General features: G+C 46.0%; 1 protein-coding gene across 1 annotated transcript in view; it reads left to right on the top strand.

Moving 5' to 3' along the window:
• dally (division abnormally delayed protein) overlaps window positions 1-23,824 on the top strand; it is a 119,892-nt gene that overhangs the window by 82,426 nt on the left and 13,642 nt on the right. Inside the window, exons 4-5 of the mRNA XM_022073145.2 lie at window positions 18,809-18,926; window positions 19,044-19,215. Of these exons, the coding sequence (XP_021928837.2) occupies window positions 18,809-18,926; window positions 19,044-19,215 (290 nt within the window). The remainder of the gene's footprint in view (window positions 1-18,808; window positions 18,927-19,043; window positions 19,216-23,824) is intronic.

Here is a 23,824-nt window from a genome sequence, read left to right on the forward strand (position 1 = left end):
ATTTGTTTTACAGGCCAGCCAAGCGAATCGACAGTTTTTGACTCTGATATGAAAGTGTCGGTAAATGCGGGATATTATAAATAATCGTGACATTGTATATCAAATCTAAAACTTCTTGGCGACGGTGAAGTCAATTGAATAAAAATTTTCTTGGATATTATCCATCGTCTAGTAAATATAAAACGTAAAAACGACGTTTCGGAGATGGGACTCCCATCTCCGAAACGTCGTTAATATCCAAGAAAAATTTTATTCAATTAATCGTGACATTGGCTTAGTACAAAGTTCCTTAACCAGAGCAGACCCGTCGATCGGCCGGCTGCTAACTTGTCGCGAGGAACTTGTTAATAGTCGCAAGTCTCAAATTGGGGGGGGGGGGGGATGTACTGAACGCGCGCATATGTTTCAGGCTGTAAAACCTAGCATCTGACAAGGCAGTGATCCCTGTCTTGCGGGTTGGACCAGAATTGGCTTTTTGCGTGGTGTATACAGGAAGATGTATCGCTCAGCCCAGAGCGAGCGAAGACCGGGACGGACGCCTCTAAATTAATATCTCGTCTCTGCTTCTGAGATGAAAGTGATGGATCCCGCTCGTTTCTTGCGGGAGGTCCTTTCGTGAAACATGTTGATGACGTCAGAAAAAGAAATACCGAGCGTCTTCTGTGTGCCCGTTGGAGGGGGTTCTTATCTGAGTACATGCGTTTATAAAGTAAGCCTAATGGTTGCAGCACGCGAATTGTTATTTCTGTACGTAACAGTCTTATCAATTCCCGCTGCATCATATCAGGCGGGAAATTCTTCCCGTAAGATTATCAAGCACCTAAGTTTGTTGCCTCTGGTCGTATCTTGAGTTCTCGTGTTCAGCTTCGGCTGTGGTTCACGGTTTTCGCTGGCGAACTAAGCCCTAACATGTACAGGCTGGTCGAAAAGTCACTCACTCAACTTATGTTGAAGTATTTATTTAATGCAATTCCGTCGGATTAATGAATACAAAATATCGCTGTGATTATAGAAGGGCCCATTTTCCCGATTCTCCCGTGACACAGGATCTCGTCTGGTGTACCTTTCCCGTGACACAGGAAGCGTGCCGTTCCGGTCGACCTTCGACGTTAAATGTCGATGTTTTCGACGATATGCACGCATCGCTGAGGGCCGTGGACATTTCATCACCTTTTGTTAAATTCTATTTCTGATTTCAATGTAATTTATTTTAAAAATATAGCGAGTGTCAGGAATGCTTGTGTGTCTCTTAGATCATTCTGTACTTCGCACAGTTGCCATGTTGTTGTTTTTATGCCCGGGGGGGGGGGGATAATCTTATCGCTCCACCAGGTCTGGTCGTCCGGGATTCGAGTTCTGGCAAGGGCATGGCCCAGAGGTTCATTAGTTTTATAAACCACATGGGTCCACTTCACAGCTTGTTGTTTTGAATTCGCTTTAATATTATTAAGGGATTCGCAACATTAATTGAGGTGGTCTAACGACGTTTCTGTTTTGTTGCAGGTGAGTGCGTGACGTGGCCATCATGTGATGCCTCAACGACCGGTAGCAAGGTAGGGTTGGCTGTTGAGTCACGTCGGCTGTGGGTCGATCCAGGGATCTGTGGGCCATTACTTTGGTACCCATTTCAGCGTATTATGAAGCTTCACTCTGGGAGTTTGTAATCCCTTCAGAAATTCATTTGGTTGAGCATTCGGCTGGTATCAAGGCGTGGCTACCTTCTGAGTTACCGGACGAGAGACAACGAGGACGATGTTGTGACTACGGAGCTAGGGAGACGTGGATGTTTGTTGAGCACACGTGTCTGGATGAAGCCTTCTCGCGGTCATGTTCCTCGACAGTGGCTCCACATTCAATCCAGCCTTGAGTGCGTGTCGTTTGTACAGTCTCATTGCTGGAGCGCGTCTGTTCATGGTCTGCGAGACAGAATGCACTGCGCTGAAATCTGTAAATAAGCTCATGCACTCCAGTTTCTTCTTCGATGCCTGACGAATTCAGAATATTTTATTGGTAGTTGAGAAATTACGACGAAATCGTCATATTACTGTTCTTACGAAAACGTCCAATTGCAGATTTCTTCCACTGCTCTGGCAATTATTTATTATCCCAAGTATACAAGTAATATGTTCGTGGATCTCAGAAGGCAGTGTATAACCTCCCGCTCGGACCAGTTCTGCCGAAATGTTATCACCACCACCTGATATTTTCAGTAGCGACCCCAACTCCACTGTGTCTAAGCCGTGTACATTTCAACCTAACCTAACCTGACATCGTTACTTCCATGCAAATTGAGTAGGTAATTCTTGCGCAAATTCAGATAAAGTAAGCAGACCGTACCAATTCTCTTACTCTGACAAGTTACTCCAACGCTCCTAACCCTTCTTAAAGTAACGCGTGGTTCTGAATATGTCACTGAAATGTTCGAAACAAACTTTAAATGAGGACAGTTCTTATATTTTCTTCCAAAATGTAAATGTTCTTGTGAAAATGGCATGACAGTCGTTGAAGTAATAAGTTCGTGGTGGAATTTGGTCGTGGTTTAGCATAGAACAGACGCTGAAGTTAATTGGATGACGTCAGAATTTATCTTCTGTGAAGAGACTATGGTTGCGAGAGAAAATAATTGGCTGTGAAAGTATCGATCCTGCGTACGTGCCGTTAATCGATCTCTCGTATCGCGTTGTAGTAGTAAAAACAGGAATTGAGGCCGGACCAAGATCCTCGTCTCCGTCTGGCTTCCATTTTGCCACGGAAGATGTTACTCATTTAACTCACAAGATTACCTACAGGCGGCAGTGCTCTAATGCCCTTTCTTGAAAGAAGCTCTTTGCCCTCTCGACTCTTTGACAACTTCGTTACCGGTTCGAAATTCAATTCGCAGATGCTACTTCGCCTTTTATCGTCTTCGTGCGAGGCCGCGGGTAAGATCCAGTTTGATGTCTGTGACGTCATCTGCGTCGGTCGACCCGAAAAAAAAAGTAGAGCCTAGTTTCCGGCTGGTGCATAAATGCCTCGTTATTGTGTGTTCTGGAAGCGACGAAACACGCACTTTCGCTAAGAACCTAACGTTTTAAGCACGCGTTAACTTTCGCACAACGGGACGAGTGCGCAGGAGAAAATTTTGCGCCGATGGTCGAAACTCTTCGTCTCCTGACCCCCGTTGTTAGGGTTCATGAGGGGAAGAAGCCCGAGTCTCGGTGGGCAGAATACGAACGCAGAGGTACGCGAAGAATTTTTGCTGGAAAAGAGAAGGTGGGAGACTTCTTGGCGGATCTAAGCGCAGTTGTGAGGATAATATTAAAATGTTTCTTTCACAAACGAGTTATGAAGGTTCATATTAAGAACGTATAAAGAGGTGTCGCGGTCCGGGATGTGACAGGCTCAGTATCAACGTCTCCCGTGGATCTGACCCCTTAAATATCTCCGAGTCACGAACCGGGGGACATTCGCTGAGGTTCGTGTCGTCTCCGCCAGGACCAGACAAGCGGCGAGCAAGGGGGTCCTTGCCACCTTGACGAGAGTTCCAGGTGCAGGAAGAGACTCCTTGAGAAACCAGCAACATGGATTAGGTTTATTGATTGGCTTTTGTAATCACGGTGATGAACCTTCGAGGTCCGAGCGATTACTAGCGCCTCGAGAAGGCGCGTTCTTCCTTGGGACTTGGAAATTTGTTGCGACAGTAACGAATGGAGAGGTATTAAGTATAAGGAGTGGGTTTGTCGGCTGAGTTTGCATTGGGACTTGTGTATGTAGCCAGATTCGTTTGCTGGAAGTCGGTAATAATTTCTGATCCGCAGGAAATTACTACATAAATGAAATCCCGTGAGGCATTGCTCGTGGTTTAGGCAGGTGAGTCAATCAGATTTCTACGCCATTCGTGTCCATTAATCTAGTAAGGGCCTAACTTAGTCTAGGCTTAGCGCCCGCAGTGCGAGAGAAGGACAGTGATTGGACAGGGTCTTCTCTGGAATGAATCCACACATTTCCCCGCCTCAGAATCTTCGTTTTTAAGAAAGCCCGTCTGAATGTTTTACTTAAACCTTTTTCAGCTCCGATATCCGCACTCCGTTGTGGTGCTGTTGGTCTGATTGCCCTAACATTAATAGGTGACATCGTAAACCACGGGAAAGCCAATCTGTAAAACCAACTTTTTTGCGTACAAATAAACTTCCCTGTGATTATTTTCTTCACAAACAAAATTTTGAGTATTTATCGTTCCATCTTCTCGCACCCAAAGCTCAGCTGGCGAAGTTATCGTCAGCGCTGAGATTAAACCTGCCACGCGCTGTTTCTGTCGTGTCCCGGACCGATTGCCATGACTGAGATGTTCATGATTTTTCTCTTTCCAGTTTCCTTCAGTCACTTAAACTACGTCCGGCAGACGAAATGCTTAGGGGTACAGAATTTAAAGTCGAATTCCTCGTGAAAACGTGCGATCCCCTCAGATGTAACACGTGAATTTTAGACTGTTCTATAAATAGCCCTGAAGATGCCCTTCATTCTCACAGAAACATCCATTATGTAATTTCCCCCCCCCTCCCCCCCGGTTGAGGGTGTCATAACTCTAAAACAGTCTTACGTGCTTTGAACCTCGAATTGTAAGTCTGTAATGGTATTTTTAGGGAACGTTTGACTTATTACTATACGGGACCAATTTGATGGTGTGTTGTAGATCAAAACGTGCCCGCGTACGTCCACCGGATTCTTGTAAGCCAGCCAAAAGTTTCGATTTATAGACACATCTTACGACTGTTGCCAGGGCTCTGAAGTGCATTAATATCGAACTAGCATTGCTGAGGTAACTCAGGTGAAATGAGATGCGAAAAATATCTCATTTTCGTGCCTCATCTTTGCTCAGGTCTGACGGCTCACAGACGCTCTCTACTTATGCCAAAGATGGACGACTAGGGTTCGATCCCCGACGGGGGGCAGAGGATTTTTCCTCTAGCCTCTGCGTCCTGTTCAGCGGAGCCGCGGCGTGATGCTACCACTAACACCATCTAGTGCCGAGGTCAAGAATGAGTAGGAGCTGTACGGTCTCTCCCCCCAAGCGCCTACGTGGCGTGCAGTGAGACTGCTTTATTGAGATGGGTGGAATCGTTTTACGTTTGAAATTTAAAATGAAGCTCATGGCAAAGCCAACATGCAGATGCACTTTTAAATTTGTGAGAAGGACTTCGCCATGGTTTTGATTCTCACGAATAACTATCGCGTGCTCATTTTGATAGACCGCATTCATGACGCAACGGACTTGAGGAAATGATTTATATTCGTACAGAAGGTATTAGTAAAATCTCGACGAATGCCTTTGAAACTGATGGAAAATTGTCGACGTTGCTACGAGGGCAAATGTTTATCGTTTTTCTGTGATATTCAGCCAATGCGTATCTGATGAACGGGAAAGAAGTGTCGATGAGAGATTAAAGCATTTGTCGAATCTTCCCGTTGTAACACTGCGCAAATTCTCATAGATGTTGAAAATGTTAGTTCATTGGATTTTACTGTTAAAGTAATTCTTTCGTGACTTTGACTCAGAAGCCAGCATTCAGCATCGCAGAGTGCGGTCATCTGGCTCAACGAGGTCTGTGGAACAGTAGACAGGAGCGATGGGTCGATACTCGACTGTTCTGGAATTCGAGCCCAGGTCACGAGACGTATCCGTAGCCTGGTTCACAGTGGCACGTAAAATGTTTTGTTTTGCATGCGATGGGGCTTTTACTGATTGCTTGTGTGGCCCACGAACTGTTTTGGACTACCCTGAACCCAAGTGCCCTTCATCCTTGAAGCTCGGTCGAGCAGATGGTCGATTGTCGGAAAATCCTCGAGAGTTCGTGGAATGACCGCGTAAACAGAGTTCGGTATTCATCCGCCAGTGGTAAATATATTCGTCACCTGCTTCACGACCAATAAATAATTCGGAATTTTGTAAGATTTGAGGTCCTCACGGCGATGAGGGTGATTTTATTGTTCGACCCTGAAGGTTGAGACAATGTTGGTCTCTACAGACGAAACTACACGAGTTAAATAATTCTCTTACCGCTCGTAGTGTCAAGGCATTACATGCATTTATCATGCCACACAGCTAAACCATTTTGTGTAAAAATACTGACCGGCAAAAACGTAAGATTTGAAGAAAACTGTGCGAAACGGAAATGTAACATTTATTACGCTGAATAATTTCGTTATTATTTTGAATGTTTTCGTATTAGTTGTGTTTTCATCTTCTAATATACACGCACGTATAAAAAAGTAGTTCCCAGCGTTTTAAAATGCAGATAGTCGCTGATAGCGCTCCGTGCCATCTATCGGTCAAAAAGGTACAGTACTTGCTACTAGACACAGCCGACTTCTTCGGCTGTGGCGATCTGCACAGGAGTACCGCTTGCCGACGATGGTTAATAAAGTGAGGTTATATTCGAAAATGTTCACAGATTATCATTCAGTTCGCCGTGGTCATTGAGGATATTTGTTTGGAATTTGATGTTTGTTCTTGCTAAAATACGCAAATTTCAATTATTGCTCTGCTCAACCCGCACGTACAAATCCAGAACCGACTGATTGGTGGCAGAATTAGTTGTTTGTTTTATCAGAAGTCTGGAAGGAATCCGCTCAACGCATTGGATTTTCTCGCTGTCCACAGGGAAAATGTTTGAAGACTCCGTTTTTACCTTGGAAGCCGTGTCACGGTGTGGCGGCTGAGATAACACAGACGAGAACATTGTTTGCTTTTCGATATTTGTACCAATATTTGCTATGCTATTTTCCCTTCTCACAAATTTGTGTAACAAAGTGGACGATTTCTTGACATCGGCTGCAGTCATCAGCTTTTTTTTTTAAGTAAGGGAAATAAGTCACGATGATTTGCCTGTTATATAAAATCAAGTCGCAGGTTTGTTACTGAAACGATTCTGGAAAGAGTCAATTGAATAAAAAAATTCTTGGATATTATCCATCGTCTAGTAAATATAAAACGTAAAACGACGTTTCGGAGATAGGGATTAGCTCTATCTAGTGGGCCCAACTGTGTAGGAACCTGAAGACGGAGATAGAGTCCCATCTCCGAAACGTCGTTTTTTTATGTTTTATATTTACTAGACGATGGATAATATCCTAGAAAATTTTTATTCAATTGACTCTTCACCATCGTCAAGAAGTTTTAGATTTGATGTTGTGGAAAGAGTTGCTTTGATGTCTCGTCTGTCGTTGGTATTTGAGGCCCCGTAAAATTGTGGAAATCGCGTGTGACAGCAGGTTTGATAAAACTTAAATTACCCTGTAACACGAGCATTTAAAGCAGTGAAATGAAATTTACTGCAAAACTTCGCAGAAGAACTTCTCAGAGCCTGCGAAGTCGTTGGATGCAAAACGACATTAAACATTCATTTTCTCCACTCACGTCGTGCGCTCTCCTAGAAACTTGGGCGCTGTTAGTGAGGAGATTGGGGAACGCTTACACCAAGAAATATCTCCGCTATGGCGAGTGAGCCCGAGCGCAACGCCTGAGTGAAATGCAACGTTAAACATCAGCAGCTACTCTCGCTTGAGTTTAACATGCACTTGATACTTGGATATTGTTGTGTGTCCTTAAATTAAGTCCATATTTTAAAAGGATTCACTCACAGCTGATGGCTTATATAGAACTTTGGGGCCATTTTCGAACTCAGATCTCAGAAAACTTGAGGGTAACTCAAAAGTCACGCAGCTCATTTTGACATGCGCAGTTAAATACAATTCGATTGGACCTTTCAAGAGCTCACGCAGATCGCGTCATGTTTTAACCTGCTCGCGCCAGTCCGTCAGTTGTCTCTCAACAGTCGAAGTGCTAGGATGTCTTTTTCACAAGAGCAAAGAGTGTTCATTGTCGAACGTAACCTGGCATCTGCTTCTTAATTAACTTGTCAGAATGAGTTTAGGGACACGTTTCCCGATTCTCCTGTGCCAAACAGATGGAAAATAATTCGTCTGGTGAACCATTTCCGTGATAGAGGAATCGTGCAGGACAGAAATAATTCCGATCGACGTTCGGTGTTTTTGCATGCATTGCTGAACGCCAATACAAATTTCATTTTTTTTTTAAAAAATTAATGTTAATGTAATTTCCTTTTTGGCAGATAGAACATGCGTTACTTTTCGATCAATCATAATAAGGACGACACTTTTGTTACATGTGACAAGAAAGTTCATTTCCGTGACTCATTTCAAAAGGCGGACTGCTTTATAGATCAAAGGCTTAGTAATAAATTCCTTGGTACCTGCAGAACAGCTTTTTGCAGACCGTTTCGACTGGAGACGTCCTCTGTCGTTGCCTCTCCAAACGAACCTCACTTGTGCATGCCCTCCCCATCACATGCCCTAATGATTTTGGGAAGTTCTTCATTGTGGATCATCGCTGACTCATACACGATTCGCCCTCCTTCATCTCAGGTTACGAACTACTGGTCTGAAATCTGATTCCGCTGTTTGATTTTCTGCGTTTGCCGTCGGCCTCCATCCTCATGTTTCTGGGGAGGCCCCCTCCCCCCTTGGGGGGCTAGTTATCGATTACGGAAGCCGGCGGAGGGTGTAGGCCCACAGTAGGCAGGATCCTTGTGTTAATTCTCCTGGATGTGGCTTCATCGAGGATGTCTGTAGCGGCTTCCCGTAAATGCCAACGTTAGAATCCCTTTTGGGCTCTTTCGGGGGGCCTGAAATTCTTATCCGTCCCACACGAGACTTCTAACAAGCTTGATTCAAGATTTTTATCCCAAAACGTCCCGTTGGATTACCTTGAGGGATGGACACAGAATAGCAGGCAGCTTACTCACACGCAGGGATCATCCCTCGGGATCCTGCATAACGTTCATTCAGCGCGACTCTGGCTTCAGGCTTCTGGGAAAGGGAAATCCGCAAGTTGATCGTGGAGAGAGTTGGACCGGCTCTCTGCTCGGGAGCGGTGAGCTACGCGCTCAGTCTAGGAAAGCGACTCGTTCCCCACGGGAGCTCCTGGAGCCCAGGTCCGGAGCTTTGTGCTACACGGCTCCAGGCTCCGTGAACGAAGTAGCACGCCCTGACAACTGCCAGCGGAGTCGCAGACGAGGGGACCGACTCAGGCTTACAACGAAATTTCGTCCATTTCCGCTGTGCCTGCTCTGGTCTGTTCGGGTGTTTCGCGTGAAATTGTGTTCACAGCTCGTTCTTGATAAAGTTCGACAAACTTCGTAAATTAACGCATCATCCGTTGTTGCTCTATACAGCAAAATTCACTGATTCTATATTTGACTTTATAATTGGTACTGAGGACCATGGGGTGGAAATCGTGGGTTTGATAAAACAAACCAGCCACAAGTTATTTTCGGTGAAAGTTCCATGGTAGTAAATCAACTTCAGTTAAAAATCGGGATCTTGGTGACTGATTACCCCCCCCCCCCCCTCCGAAATCTTATTAGAAAAACTGGGAACGACCCGTTCTTCAAGTGCCTGAGCACTGCGGGTCCCAACTTTTCGTTGACTTTGATCTAAAGACATTCGGTAAGACTCCTTGGACGAGGGGTCGGCCCGTCGCGAGGCCTCTACCTGTACACAGGACAGCACAACACGGAAATACATCCATGGCTTGAGTGGGATTCGAACCCACGGTCCCAGCGACCGCGCAGCCACTGCGGACCCCTATTTGAAAAAGTAGATACTAACTAATATTTTTCAATCGTAAGGAATTATGCGGTTTCTATACTTAGCCGCTGCTTAAAACACCAGCAGAAGTTTTACCTCTTATGAAGAAGTTCTCCACAGCATTTAATTAGAGTAATGCGTTGTGAAAGAGTGGCTTTCGTCTCTCCTCTTAAGTTCCGTATGGAGCTAGGCACTCCTGATACGAAGTCATGAACCCGAACGACTGAAACGATCGAAGTTAAATGCTTTTGAAGATTTCCGTCTTCTGGGTTGTTGCGCTGTGTAGTCTGGTCGATGTTAACCAACGTTTCAGAGGTCATACTGCCTCCATCATCAGAGTATGAAGATTTCTGTCTTCTGGGTTGTTGCGCTATGTAGACTGGTCGATGTTTACCAACGTTTCGGAGGTCATACTGCCTCCGTCATCAGAGTATGAAGATTTCTGTCTTCTGGGTTGTTGCGCTGTGTAGTCTGGTCGATGTTTACCAACGTTTCAGAGGTCATACTGCCTCCATCATCAGGGCGATGAGTATGAAGATTTCCGTCTTCTGGGTTGTTGCGCTGTGTAGTCTGGTCGATGTTAACCAACGTTTCAGAGGTCATACTGCCTCCATCATCAGAGTATGAAGATTTCTGTCTTCTGGGTTGTTGCGCTATGTAGACTGGTCGATGTTTACCAACGTTTCGGAGGTCATACTGCCTCCGTCATCAGGGCGATGAATGCTTTTATTTATTCGCGAGGACACGTGCGTCTTGGAAACATTTACGTATGTCCAGATTATAGTTCTTATATCAATCAGCGTGCCTGTTTGTGATAATGTCAGTAAATGAACGAATGTGGCAGCCCATATGTTTTAACACAGAAGAATCCGCTCGTGTTTACGAAGAATCTACTTTCATTCCCGTTCATATTAAAATCATAAGCTCGTAAACGTATAAAATATGGCGAGACAGCGGTGTTTTTTTTTGTCAAGAAGAATAAGTACCATCCATAGCTTCACGTTAAAGTGAGCGGACATAAATCTACCTCTTCCGCGTGAGATATGTTACGGGTGTTGAAATTGCAGGACTCACCGCCTCCCAGCGGCGACAACTTCTCTGCCACTACTGTGATGCGTGTAGTCGCAAGATAATCTGCAGGCGTATTTTCCGCGTAAGGAAAAATTAGCGAGAAAATGATCGCTCTTATCATTTCACAGGGCGGCAGATGTATCTCACGTGGTTTGAAACAGTGAACTGTGAGGATAGCAGAACCTTTGACCCTCAGTATGCAGCCCAGCGTTGCCCTGGAAGGTTTGATATACCGCATTTTGCGTTGCTGTTCTTAACAGTTGCACTTTAGTATAACCTGTTATTACAGACGCTAAGACGTACATTGGAGGATAATATTAAAATGGCTCTTAGGAGTGGGTTGAGCTGTGCCATTCCAGGCTCATGATGGGACTCGGGGCACTGATTTCATTTGTTCCAAAGGCGTTTGAACTGTAAGCGTACTTTTATTGCGTATAAATTGCGTATTGATGCGTGTGAGTGCCTGACGTCAGAAGCACCGCTCCGGGTGGTGATTCCCCGACTCAGGTGTGGGACTGCAGTCTCGACAGCGTCAGTAACACGCGCCGCCCTGAAGAAGGAAGACGAGTCCCAGTCGTGACATGTCGCTCCTCTGTGATCAGACGCCTCTAGGAAGCGAATGGTGAAATGCCATTCGTCACTAGCTGTCGTCACGTGACCGACGCGGGTTGATTGATGTGTGATGGCTCAGATGACGTTCGTTGACGCATTGGCGGCGACGGGGAGCGGCGGACGCTTCTGTGCGCCGGTGAAGGACGAGCGAAGTGCAAGGTGCAGTGATGATGGAACTTTGGGCCGTGCAGGGGGCGAGTTAATGATTTATTAATGTCGCCGTGACTCGACGACATGTTAGCCATTGATTTGTAAACGCTGTTCCGGTAATGTAGAGTGAAGTTGCCTAATTCCGTGATATATTTTATTTTGCGTTGTTTTTTTAAATATATTTCCGGTTAAAACTAATATATAAGCTTTTGGAGTTAAAACCCAAACCCTGACCTATGTATCTAAGTACTTTCCAACTTGGACAGTATGCTGTTTGACATATTTCCGTGCGAAAGATGCCCAAAGCCCTGATAAGCCTCCAAATTCCGTGAGCAGTTTCATAATTACGTACTGTGTAGTTGAAGCATCGTCGTTACATAGCTCGGTGTTCGTACCGTGAATATTCAGCAGGGAATGACACTAATTTGATTGGTTGTCATTGTAACCTGATCTGGAATAGGTTTATTCGTATAAAAGCTGTGCCTGCTGGCTACAGTGTGTTCTGTCAGGCGACCAGAGGCCGCGTTTCTGCTGGCAGGAGGGCGGCGATCGTGTGTACTGTGCCCGCGGGCCGCGCCGGACGCCAGCGAGCCTCGCCTTAGAAGAAACGCCCTGTACCAACAGCAATAAATTGTTCATATACAAAAAGACGGAGATAATTAATTGGGCGGGCCTCTCTGGTTTGCTTCTCGCCTGTCTACGTTAGTGGGCGATTGTAATAATGACCGTACCTAGACCCCTGAGATCGAGTGTCATGGATTAATACACTGGTGTTCGTTCTACGAACATTAATTGGTCCTTGGAAGTTGCTAGTTAAACCAAAATTAATTTTGAGTTTATTTAAAAAGGACAATTACAATTACGGTGACATACAGGTTGTGTATAAATGATAGGCCTGAAACGTACCGCTGTAATTAACTGTAAGAAGTGGACGGGATTTTGTGTTTGTCTGGTAGTAGCCAACGGAACGACGTTTCGGAACAGGTTGCGTTGCCGTCTGGAGACTGCAGTCAGTTGACATTTTTCTGCGTACATACTAGGCATGTGTTCCGAAGGTACCCGGTTCGAACGTCGTCCTGGCTGCTGGAGAGGTTTTGTGCAAAAGATCTCTGGCGTGGCGTGATTTTTATAAGAAACTGCACGTTCAGTCGTTACGGTTATAAAGAAGGCAGCTAGTTATGCCCTCACTCGTTCATGATCTACCGTTCTATTCAACGGGTGTTATGTTTAGGTTTCAGGAGGAGCTTTGAGAAAAACCCATTCTGCTCCATTGCATTTCTTGCATTGAAATTTTTTTAAGAAATATAGACGTGAAGTAGATGTGACACGTAAAAAAGATGGATTGGCACAAAAAGATAAAATCTGAATACATAAGTCTAAGAAGGTGTTGCAGAAGCGGGCAATATTTGGTACCAGCAGCGCCAGGGCGGACGACACCAGAAATAAATTTATGACACGGAAACTGAATGCACTTACAACGTGTACCGGAATGTTGGCAGCACTTTACTGCGTACACCGAATCCAAATAAAACTGGTAACGTAGCCGAAGGTACGCGACATCGGTTCTTGGTACCTACATTTACCGTCAGGTACTCCTGTATAAATGATGTTTCAAGGACTTTTAAAACATCATTTTTCGCCATTAGTCAGTGGTTCAGACTGTAACGTTTTCAGACCTGAGGTTGCTAACCAAATCCCTGGAGCTCCATGAGCCAAGAAGTTCCCCTTGTTCTGTGAATCCGAAACGTTCATTGCCGTATTAATAAAAGCGGCCCGCGTGTTGCTGTCCCAAGCCACCCAAATGCAGTCGATGTTCTGATACCTGTACCCTTAATATCCCCTCCCGTACTCGCCTGCATTTTTATATAAGTTCCCTCTTTCAGCCTTTAGACGAAATTTTATGCTAAATGTCCAGCCCATCACACGTTCCTTTCTCTTTTTTCCAACCGTGATGCATCAGTCACGATAGCGGTGGGCGCAGGTGTTTGACTCGCTGATAGTGCTTCAACCTATCTGCTTTTCTGAGGGCTCACCCACCTCTGTTGGGCGTTGGACCTCTCGTGCGAGGTTTAGGAAGGAGATGACGTTCGCCATGTCGAAAAATAATACAAATTTAAGCTGTAAATGGGCAGGCCAATGTTTTAGAGCCTCGTTAAACAATTCATTCACCGGTTACTTGTGTGTTAATGATAACGATAGTCAGGGTAGATTGCAAATGGACCGGACTTATTTCTGGCTCTCGGGCTTGGACTGGGTCGGGCCAAAGGATCCACGGTCCGAGCCCATTGGAACTCGGAAATCCCCCCCCCCCCCCCGCTGACCTCTGCTGGTGGGGCTCGTCTTCCAATCGGGCATCTGACGGACAGCCTCCATCTTGTGAGTTAACCTAAAAAAAAATGCTTTCTTACTGTTTCCTACTACGTCAAACAGAAGTTGCGCCGTGACCCGCAGGCAACTTCTCTGGCCTGGAAACTTTGCGGGATAGTCTAAACGATTCGCTGCAGGCGTTTCAAACTCTTTGGTTCTTCGCCGAATTGCGTGGAGATGTGATGGAAAGCATCTCGTAGGCTCCCGCGCGTTCTGGATGTCCTTGTCTGTGAGATAATTTCGGACCGTGTGATCGCGCTGACAGATGCTGTGCACATCAAGAGGAAGATGCAGACGGGAAGCGAAACCAAGAAGTAACTTGGAGCAGACTGCTGAGAAAATACCGGAGGAGTTGAGAAAAATTCGGAACTGAGGACTTTCGTGACTTGGTCGACGTTGCTATCATTCTTTCTCTGGACAAGAATCTATATCATGAGCGGCTGCCTGTTTCGACACACGTAGTTCTGGACCGACTCCACGGAGCAGAATCCCTGTTGGTCCCTCACCTGTCCTACCGCATTCATAAGAGCCGTCCTGAGCCAGACGAATCCTTTGTGGTCCATTAGCCACCCCCCCATCTTCATCTTTTGACCACAGTTCTATTATTTTTGTAAGTTGTCCATTGGTGTGCCTTGGTACAGCTCGCAAGAGCCGAACGTGCTTACTGGGGTCGCATAGACATTTTTCAAGGTCACAGTATCTGCGTTTTTAATTGGTAGACTAACATCATCAGCTGTAATCAGCCGATCCTGATTTTTCTACCCTGTGAACGAAGCAGCAAAGATTTTGAAGAGGCTGAGGGAAGGAACGGTTGCCAACAGGCAGCGTGTCGCACGGGATGGCCTGTAGTAATCTAAATTGGGGTGGGGGTGGCCTCATGTGTGGTTGTCGATGTTCACACGCCATCTACGACGTCCCGCGGGAAATCAGTGAGGGGGCCCCGTTCGAACGCGATCCGGTGTCTGCTTTCAACTCAGAAGCGACTGCTTTGCTCTTTTCACGTCTGGAAAATGAATGTTCTAGAATGCAGATAAATGTCTGACATGATTAATAGCCCTCAGAAGCTCTTTGGCACGCTTCCATTCGCTTGCAGTCGAACTAAAACATCTACATCGTCCCACGGCCTCTTCTGATCAAGTCCAGGCCAAATAGTGCCTTAAAATCCAGGACCCCCGGTACCCATTGTAGAGGAGGCTGGGTGGGCCCCAGAGCCGGTCTGGACGGAGAGGCTAGAGGGAAAAAAAAAAAAAAAAATCCTCTGCCCCCGTCGGGAATCGAACCCCGGTCGTCCAGTCCAAATTGAGAGGGTAGATTGTGTTAGTGGTAGAATGTCACGTGTAATGTTAGGAGCCCGTTGGTTTGATGCCATTTCTTGAAAGCGCGCGCAGACGCCGAGGGCAAACGTGATGGTTCGAAGGTAAGATTTTATGAGAGACATGAAAATTTGTTTAGAGAAGGAAGACATTTTGAAACCGGTAGTTTCGGACGATACTTTGCACGATCTCCATGGAGACGTGGATTCCAGCAATTTGAATTCTGCTCATTGCGGTCGTATAACCTCACGCCTCGTGGTCATTTGGATTGTACCAGTTGGTTCCAGATTACGGAGCTTCCTGGACGGGATTTGACTGAACGGTCTGTGTGGACACCTTTAGACTAAACCCACTCACGTTTCGCGATAACACGACCTCGCGTAGAAATATTACTAGCATTCAGAGTACGGAAACAGTGCATTGAAACTAAATCGCGCGTTTAAAGAACGAAGCAAAACATATTTTTACGCGTTGAAACTCGACGGTAATCTCCAAACACAGCAAAATTTCGCAGCTCTCGTGAGTCTCATCGCAAATCTTGTGTTTTCCCGCTCATCAGGGCGAGACGCCAGCTCTTAAGTGAGCGGTTCTACACCGCCGGTGGAGATTCCATGCGCTGACAGTTACTATTACAGCACAGAATTATGTAGTTTCCAAACAAATCTAAAAATTACATTTTAGAGTCGTTGATGTAATGTGGAATAGAACGGAGTGTAACGGGTTCCTCCACAAAGAGACCGTGCGATGAAAATTCCGATTTACTGGCCGTCAAAGCAGGTAATACACACACTAAACCAAATACACTTTGTGTCAGGGGTTTTAAGTGGTCCTGCAAATTATCGAAGCAAATTTGATTTTTAAATTCTTCGTGTATTTGTTATTTCATCCACGTCACAAGACCCTAGCGACTGCGCCGAGCAGGACCCAAGGACCAAAACGTTCATTGCTCGTTCTTCCATCTGGCGACCATGAAGTAAGTTGTAAACCCTCGGCTCGCGATATGAGTCGAGACGAAAATTGCTTAGCTACTAAACTCAACAGCAGTCAGGTATGTGAGATTGATTGAACATCTGCGAGCGGCAATGTGGATGAACACGTGAATTGTGTTTCTGACGTTCCGAAGTCCCGAGACCGACCGGACTGAAGGCAAAGTCGTCAGTCTACTTTTTCCGTAGCTAATAAGAATTTACAGTGAACCCTTCGACTAATCGAATGGTCTGTGTCGCACTCGCATGGTCGCTCGGGCGAAGTCAGATCAAGAGGCAATCCGCCAAACGTCTTTATTTTCGTTAATCTGCAGGGCCCTACCAGTGCAAGACAAGGTTTGAAGCTCGGTTATTCTGGGGTGGTACATTGTGATGCGTAGCCTAAATATACCTCGATTACTTGTGGATTTTTACTAATATCCTCCTCAGTTTTATCGTAAGCATGGTATGTCTGTTAGGGCGTAGACGTCTGTGGAGCCAACTTGAAGAGAAAATAAAGTATCTGATTAATTTCTTTGGATACGTACGCAGGTCCTCATATAACTTGTGAAATTTGGCTTTCAAGAATCTTTGACTTAAAAGCGGAGGGAACCAAAATTTATTTCTAGCAAAAAGCGCGCACTCCAATTATCTCCATAGAATCCAGCAACCATCTGCGTGTATTTAAACGTCCGTCTGCACAAGCAAGTTGGAGTCCATATTGTCCAGTTATGACCAAAATGTAATTTTCACAGAATATCTGCGTACGCTGTAGATTTCAGTCGTAATGTGATTATTTCATATGTGAAGCTTTTGGGAAGGGGGGGCCCCCCCCCCAATCACATCTCATGCTGCTGCTGTTCGTACATGTCCGTATTAATATGGATTTCGTCTTCAGCACAAAACCAACATGGCGGCACGGCGACTTTTCAAATAGAAACAATGTTGCTGTCATTTGATTATGTATCGGGAAGTTTGATATTATGGCAGGTCCTTGAAAATGTAAAGCTGTCATCATGTGAAGTGAAATTGCGTCTCTGTATTGTTTCGCCCTCTCACGAAACAGAACGAAGTTTGTTCCAAATTCAGCGCCTGATTTGTTTCTACTCGTGGATGACGGAAAATCAATCAATCACGCGTCTTCATTCGCTGTTATTTTCAAATTTTGTATTGATAATCGTAGGCGCGTGTAAGACCGACAGCTTTAGAAGGCGACAGAGCCCAGAGACGAGACATGTAATTAGTTGCAGCAGCTGGTACGGCGTCTTGCGAATTGTTGACCTCTGTTATGTGACCTCCGTAGACGCTAATTACTGACGGCATTGGTCGTTAAACTGAACGAAAACGTCAAAGTAAGGACAGCTCGGCGCAGTGTCATCTGCGCAGTCACGTGATGTCCGGACGGCCTCGTGATTTCTCTCAGTCATTGATGATTTATAGACGCGATCACGTGGATAAATGTTTAGTCGGTGATGATAGTTGTGAATTAATCGAAACTGAGCTGACCTTTCGTAGCCCAAATTTACACCTATTTTCTGTGATGAAGCAAAAGACCTCTCACGCAGTGATACAGCGTTTTGCAATACTGAACGATGGACTGGGCATGCAGAAAGCATCTTGTAAAGAGACCATTGTGAAGACCAAGACGAGATGGAAGAGTGGTTTATTTTATTTTTTGTTCATTTCAACGTATGGGGCGTCAGATTTACGCCTTCATTTCCTTCTGGGCCGCTGGTCGTCGCTAACCTAGCCTCAGGAGCTTCGTGTGTCTAGTGACCTCGCGGTCCCCAGTATCACGCACCGCGTCTTGTCTGTTAAGACCGACGCGTAATTCTGAGCTGGCTCTACAACATTCATACCGCCAGTTGGCAAGCTGTTATCTAATTATTTGTTGTGAGGAGAAAACGCCTGTCATTTTGGGGTACTCGATTACTTTGTCTTTCTCAGTTCCTCCAAAATAACGCGTGATCTTGCAGGAATCGAGCCACGACCCTGCTTAATTCATCCTCGCACTTCTCATTCTCGCCACACTGTCGACAAAAGACGTGCAGTTCTTTTACTGTTGTGAGCCGCCATTCGGTTGTCCAGTCTGGTTCCAGAATCTCTTCTGTCATCTGCAGCGGCCCGTTTCCACGAGGTTGTCCAATCCAAGAAATGAACGAGTACAGTACTGAGAAAGAGAAGTTGATATTGTGAACCGTCTTGTGTGGTCTCCACGCTCTGATGGTTCATCCGCGTTTTATCCATCCTCTGCATTCTCTCTGAGGTTCACATCGACACAAAACAAAGAGAAGAAAGTTAGCAGTGTTTATTTTTTTTTTGTTATTTTTGAAAAGGAGACGAGATAAGGAATTCCCTCCTCAGTATTTTTGCTTAAGAGAAAATTTCCTCCCTGATGTAATGAACGACACGTGGTAAAAGATGCTCAGGATATGAACAATAAGATGAACACGTAAGTGGAACATATTCTAACAGCGGGGATCGAAGTCGACGGTGATGATGTCCTCTCTGGCAGCAGTCGAAAGCTGGGGTTCTGAGGCGGGGGACTCGACAATCCCTTCGTCATTTTGAGTCTTTCCTTCCGAGGAAAAAATTACGTCGCGCACGCCGACAATTTAATGATTCTGTTCGTCGAATGGCTTCTCGCTTGTCATTTCAATGTCGTCGTCCTCTTTGGTGCAGGTGAAGAGGGCGTGCGGGCAGGCACGCTGGGCCGACGAGGACGAGCACGACGCCGATACGCCTTCTGGCCGTCACCACGTGACCAGCGACGGCGTCACTGACGGGCGAATATCTTCAGGTGAGTCACAGAGTTATTTGTTTCAACGGCGTGTGTGCCACCCGACTGCGTGCGATGCTGAGGTCGCTATCCACGTGCGACGTAACAGTTTTTTTTTGTTTTTGCTCGTGTCGGCAGGTCCAGGCCTCGGGGCGGAGGACAGCTTGGCCACACAGCTGCACCACTTCTTGGCCAGCCTGACCAAGAGTCGCGGTTTCTACGCCAACCTGGCGGAGTCGCTCTGTTCTGACGAGAGTTTCGCCGAGACGAGGGACACGGCCGACTGCTGGAACGGACAACGCATCGGCGAGTGAGTACAGAAGACAGCCCAGTAGTCTGTTTGTACGACGAACACGCGTACCCCTCCCCTCCGCCGCCATAACCTTCTTAACTTTTTTTCGTCAGTGTTAGTCCCTAAAATAATTCTATGCGATGATGTGTTTGCCAGGGGTTGTCGTTTGCGTCTAAATCGGTGTCCTCGTGAGAAGCGTGATCAGTCAGAGGTAGCCCCGTAAGCCTACTTCCCTGCAATACTGTGTTAAGTGCGACCGCGTGTCCACAGCGGCTCGAAACTGTGGCTTCACACGTGAACACATTCGACGTGGCTGATCTTAGCTACCGGAAGTGCATACTTTCTTAATCTGTCTGGTCCCATCCTGTAAACTGAAGCATTTAAAGGCCAGAGATTTCCATAAAATATTTGACCTGCGAAGAAGTTCTTACGGACGCACTCGAAGACCAACGTCCTAGCATTTTTGTGTGTTATGATTTCAGATTTTTTTTTTCCTATACGACGTTTCGACTTGTGCGATGAATGCTCCTTTCGGGCGCTGTAACCTGAAATTCCAGTAAATTACTTGTAGATGCGGTTCAGAATTTACGTCTGAAACCGTGAATACTTGTAGATGTTTGGTACTGCTGTCTACCAGCACAATACAGAGCGGCGTTGACACACATACATGCCTCTAGCGGGACTCGAATCCGCGACTCCAGCGTGCGAGCGGTCGTCGAAGACTGTCCCCCACCTTCGTCACTATATCGGCTTCATTCTGCTTCATTCATAAGCGTTAGGCTGCTTCGGGGAATTGATTCTGCGTGAAACGGGAAATTTCTTTCGCCCGCTGTCAGAGCGTGGGCCCGCCCTCTTAAAACACACGTCAAGGAGTGAGAGGCTGACTTCGTCCGTCGGCCTCACGTTCGATGCCTAGCAGTTTATGCATTTGGTGTAACCTCGTAAGGTAAACCAAGTAGAAGATTACGAAAGTGAGAATACATTTTCGTTCCATCTAGTAAAATTGTGACTAGAATAAACTGACAGGCCTGAGTCCTGCTTGGATGTAATGTAAGTAAGACGTAGCTCAGGACAAGAGAATGCTCTGGCCACGCGTTCTGAAACATCGCGGCGGGCTAAGTGTTTCAGTATCCGTCTCGACGTCTGTTTGCTGATGCAAAACATATTTTCGTGTTTCTCTGCATGAGAAGCGAAAGGCCGAGACGTCTCCAGTGTGTTTCTACGTGCATGTTTGTTACCTCTGGGAGAAGCGCGGGAACGTACTCGATTCTCTTGTGCGCAGTTTTCAGAATACAAATGCGCCATCCTGAAGAGACGTCAAGAAACGCGGATATGAAATATGGTCTCTGAGAAGAGCACGAGTAACGGGAACTAGGACAAGTTGTTGGAGCTGAAGGTGCCTCGGGGTGTCGTCGGCGATACTGCAGTGGCACGTGAAGAAGGAGTTGGCTGCTATCTACGCGCGCCGTCACGAATCACACTCCATACGTAACGCGAAATTGTTGAATTGTTTAAATTGCTGTTTGAAATGAAGGGATCATGCTTCGAGAGATGGGAGACAGTCGTGGCCGACTTTAAGGTGCTATACCCAGCTTAGACTGGAGAAAATTCGAGAACGTCACAGGCAAGACAGCCGGTTCTCTGCAGAACTGGAGTTACCGCTCTGCTAACTTGCTCTCTGCGTTTGCCCCAAAAGTGTGTTGGCCGTTCGAGGCAGCGGTTAAATTATGTAATAAAGACTTCGTCACGACAGATGACACATTGCGAGGTTTTAATTTTAATTCGTGTAGTCTACAATTGAATCTACCTAAAACTGAATTGCCTTCTCGCTGAAATATGGCTTGTCATCTGTCTGTGGACCACGAATGGCGTGAGGGACATCAGTTACTCTCACGTTGGATAATTAGTCCTCATCTGTGAACGTCGCGTTGCTATGGTTACAGGATGAGCACAGCCAACTTTATTCATGACGTCAGCAAACTAGTACTTCACTACAGTAGTAATTCAGAACGGGCGGGCATTTTGGGCTGAGTTATCCTCTCGAGTGGGTTCATTTAGTATGTGGATTTAAAACTTTAGCCCCTCGTAGGCAGAAACTGACTTCAACTCGCTCACCGCCTTCCGAAGCTGTGGGACGGGAAGTGACGTTAGAAAATGAAATAACGCTGAAGTAGAGTTTGGCACTGACGGCCGATGTTTGCTGGAGCATTCGCTGAGAAACGTCTTCAACAGACGCACTTCGTCTGCGTCCGAAGTTGTTCGTTCGTAGAACTTTTGAGTTAAGGTTCAGGAAACTCGCAACTTCTGTGTGACTGGGACGCCTGCACCGGTAAGACCCTTAGCCGGGTTTTGAACTGAGGTCCCTTATGGTTCAGCTGTTGCAGAAGACTGCCCTTTTGAAGCCTTCGGGAAACGGCATTGGACATCTACCTCAGGAACTGGGGTGATCCGATGTCAGAGTATGTCGCCGAAGGCGTCTTTTCAGTCTTGAGACTCAGCGTCAATCTCTCTCGATGCAGATCAGACTACAGGGCCTAATTTATGCAGACGCCGTGTTGTTGTGGCCATACGAGGAGTTGACAAGTATTTCTGCGCGCTGGGGTCAATTACGTCCAGTGCGTGTGTGTATTTGTGTAATCCCATTTACTTCAAATCGTCCGGCTACAAGTGTACTTAAGTGGGAGTTCATTAATAACCACTGCACCGTAATGTATTCGTGGTAAACATTTATACCGTTAAAATTTAGAGCAAGGTTACATGTGTAAATGGGTTGAAATAGCAGTCAGAAAATCGATGTCAGCTCATGAATCCGAAGTTCCTGTTTAATTTTCACAGTTGCAACCAGGTTTACCAACATTCAGTTGTTGTTATGCGGTTCGAAAGACCTGTTTTATCCCCCACCAAGTTCTCAAAATACTCATCATCGAAGACGCCGAGACATGGAGGACCTTTCTGCCTCCATTTGCACGGACGAAGTGTGTGGTTGTTGATCATTTTGACACCAGAGGACTTCGTACTCGGCAAAGGCCGTCTTGAGAATCCACCCTCACCTTTAATGTCGGTCATGTCTTCCGCGTTCGGCGATGCCCTCATGGTTGAAGGCGTTCCCGTGCCACGGCTGATTCGAATTTTTTTTTTGTCCTTTTAAGAAATGTCGCAGTGACGAGTGTGGAATTTTATCGAATTGCAGGCATCAATAATTGTTCGAATAATGGTCTCGTGACTTTTTGATCAGCCTGTATTATGTGTAACGAACATTTATATAATACGCCGAGATTTTATGTTTGTTTCGGTCAATACAGGTGTGTTGCGAGAGGCGATAAGTACATATCCGAACCGGTTGACCTCCGGAAGAACAATTAACAGCCAGATGGGATAATCGGATTCCATTGCAGTGGGCGCCGTCCATTTGACGTTGCGTCAGAAGACAAGGCCAATGCCGGCTCTTGGTCCCTCATTCAGTCTCTGATCCGAGCGAACCTAATCACGTGATTTATCGATAACTCTGCACGATGAAGTCCGATTAAGTCCTCTAATTGGGGAGCGTCGGCGTCCTCTGACAGAACGAACCGACGCCACTTTGGCGCTGCTGTGAGGAGGAGCGAGGCGCGGAGGAATGGGGCCTGGAGGACAGTTAACTTCAGATTCTGTCTTGTGTAGAATATATTTCTTTCAGGCAAAAGGCCCATTTTAATTTTTCAACCAGTGGATTGATTGTGACAAAATTTGGTGTGGACGTAATGACACCTCGCTCCTCTGCAGCCGGTAATAACAAAATGGCGGACGCATAAACTTGAAAACTGGGGCGTGTTCTTCGGAGAACAAATGAATTCGAGAGTGTTTCGTGGGTCATGTTGAGAATCGTTGTGCGGCACAGACATCGCACGAGCCAACGTTTTGTTTAGACTGGAAGATTTATCGAGAGTGGCATTTATTCCCTGGCGAGGAATCGATTGCAGTTCGAACGGTAAGTGATACCAAGTGCAGGTTGAGGAGAGGCCCTAGGTTAGACAAACACTCTGAAGAGACGCTAGCCGAATGGAGCCAGAGAGACAGAGAGCGAATTCAGTGGCTTTGTGTTTAATTTTTGCTAATTCCTTGGAATATTATTCTTGTTGGGAGCTGAGAATATTTTTAAAAATCATTGACTATGTTGAATAAGGGAGTTTTCGAGGCAGGGGGCCAGTGTGTAACTTCGTTTTTCGGGTGATCGCGACGTCGACGTTTCGGGAAACAGTTAAGTTGCCATCTTCAAGTTTGGATATGATGTCGGGGCCAACCAACCACCCTAACCAACAAACTAAGGCTTGAGTTCTGCCCAAGCGGAAGACATTTTCTGCGTACGAAGTGCACTGCTTAAAATGGCAAGAATTTCCTCAGAACTAAGGCAGGGATGTGCTTACGTTGGCAGGATTGACTTTCTGATATTAGTGGGAGATTATCCCATCAGGCGACTTTTCCTTTGTGAGGAGGATTTTGGTTGGATGTCTCTCTGGGATTTGAACTCAGAAGTGGTCGTATCGCTTTGGCTGATGGTCTCCATGATTGGGCAGGGCCTATGCCTTGCAACTGAGGAAAAATACGGGAAACATAAGTAAGGGTAGCCGAGTAGTTTCAGGCTGCTCGT

The sequence above is a fragment of the Zootermopsis nevadensis genome, unplaced genomic scaffold (assembly GCF_977971745.1).
Source record: "Zootermopsis nevadensis isolate Lab colony 2312 unplaced genomic scaffold, Znev_1.0 Znev_ptg000010l, whole genome shotgun sequence".
Classification (NCBI taxonomy): domain Eukaryota; kingdom Metazoa; phylum Arthropoda; class Insecta; order Blattodea; family Termopsidae; genus Zootermopsis; species Zootermopsis nevadensis.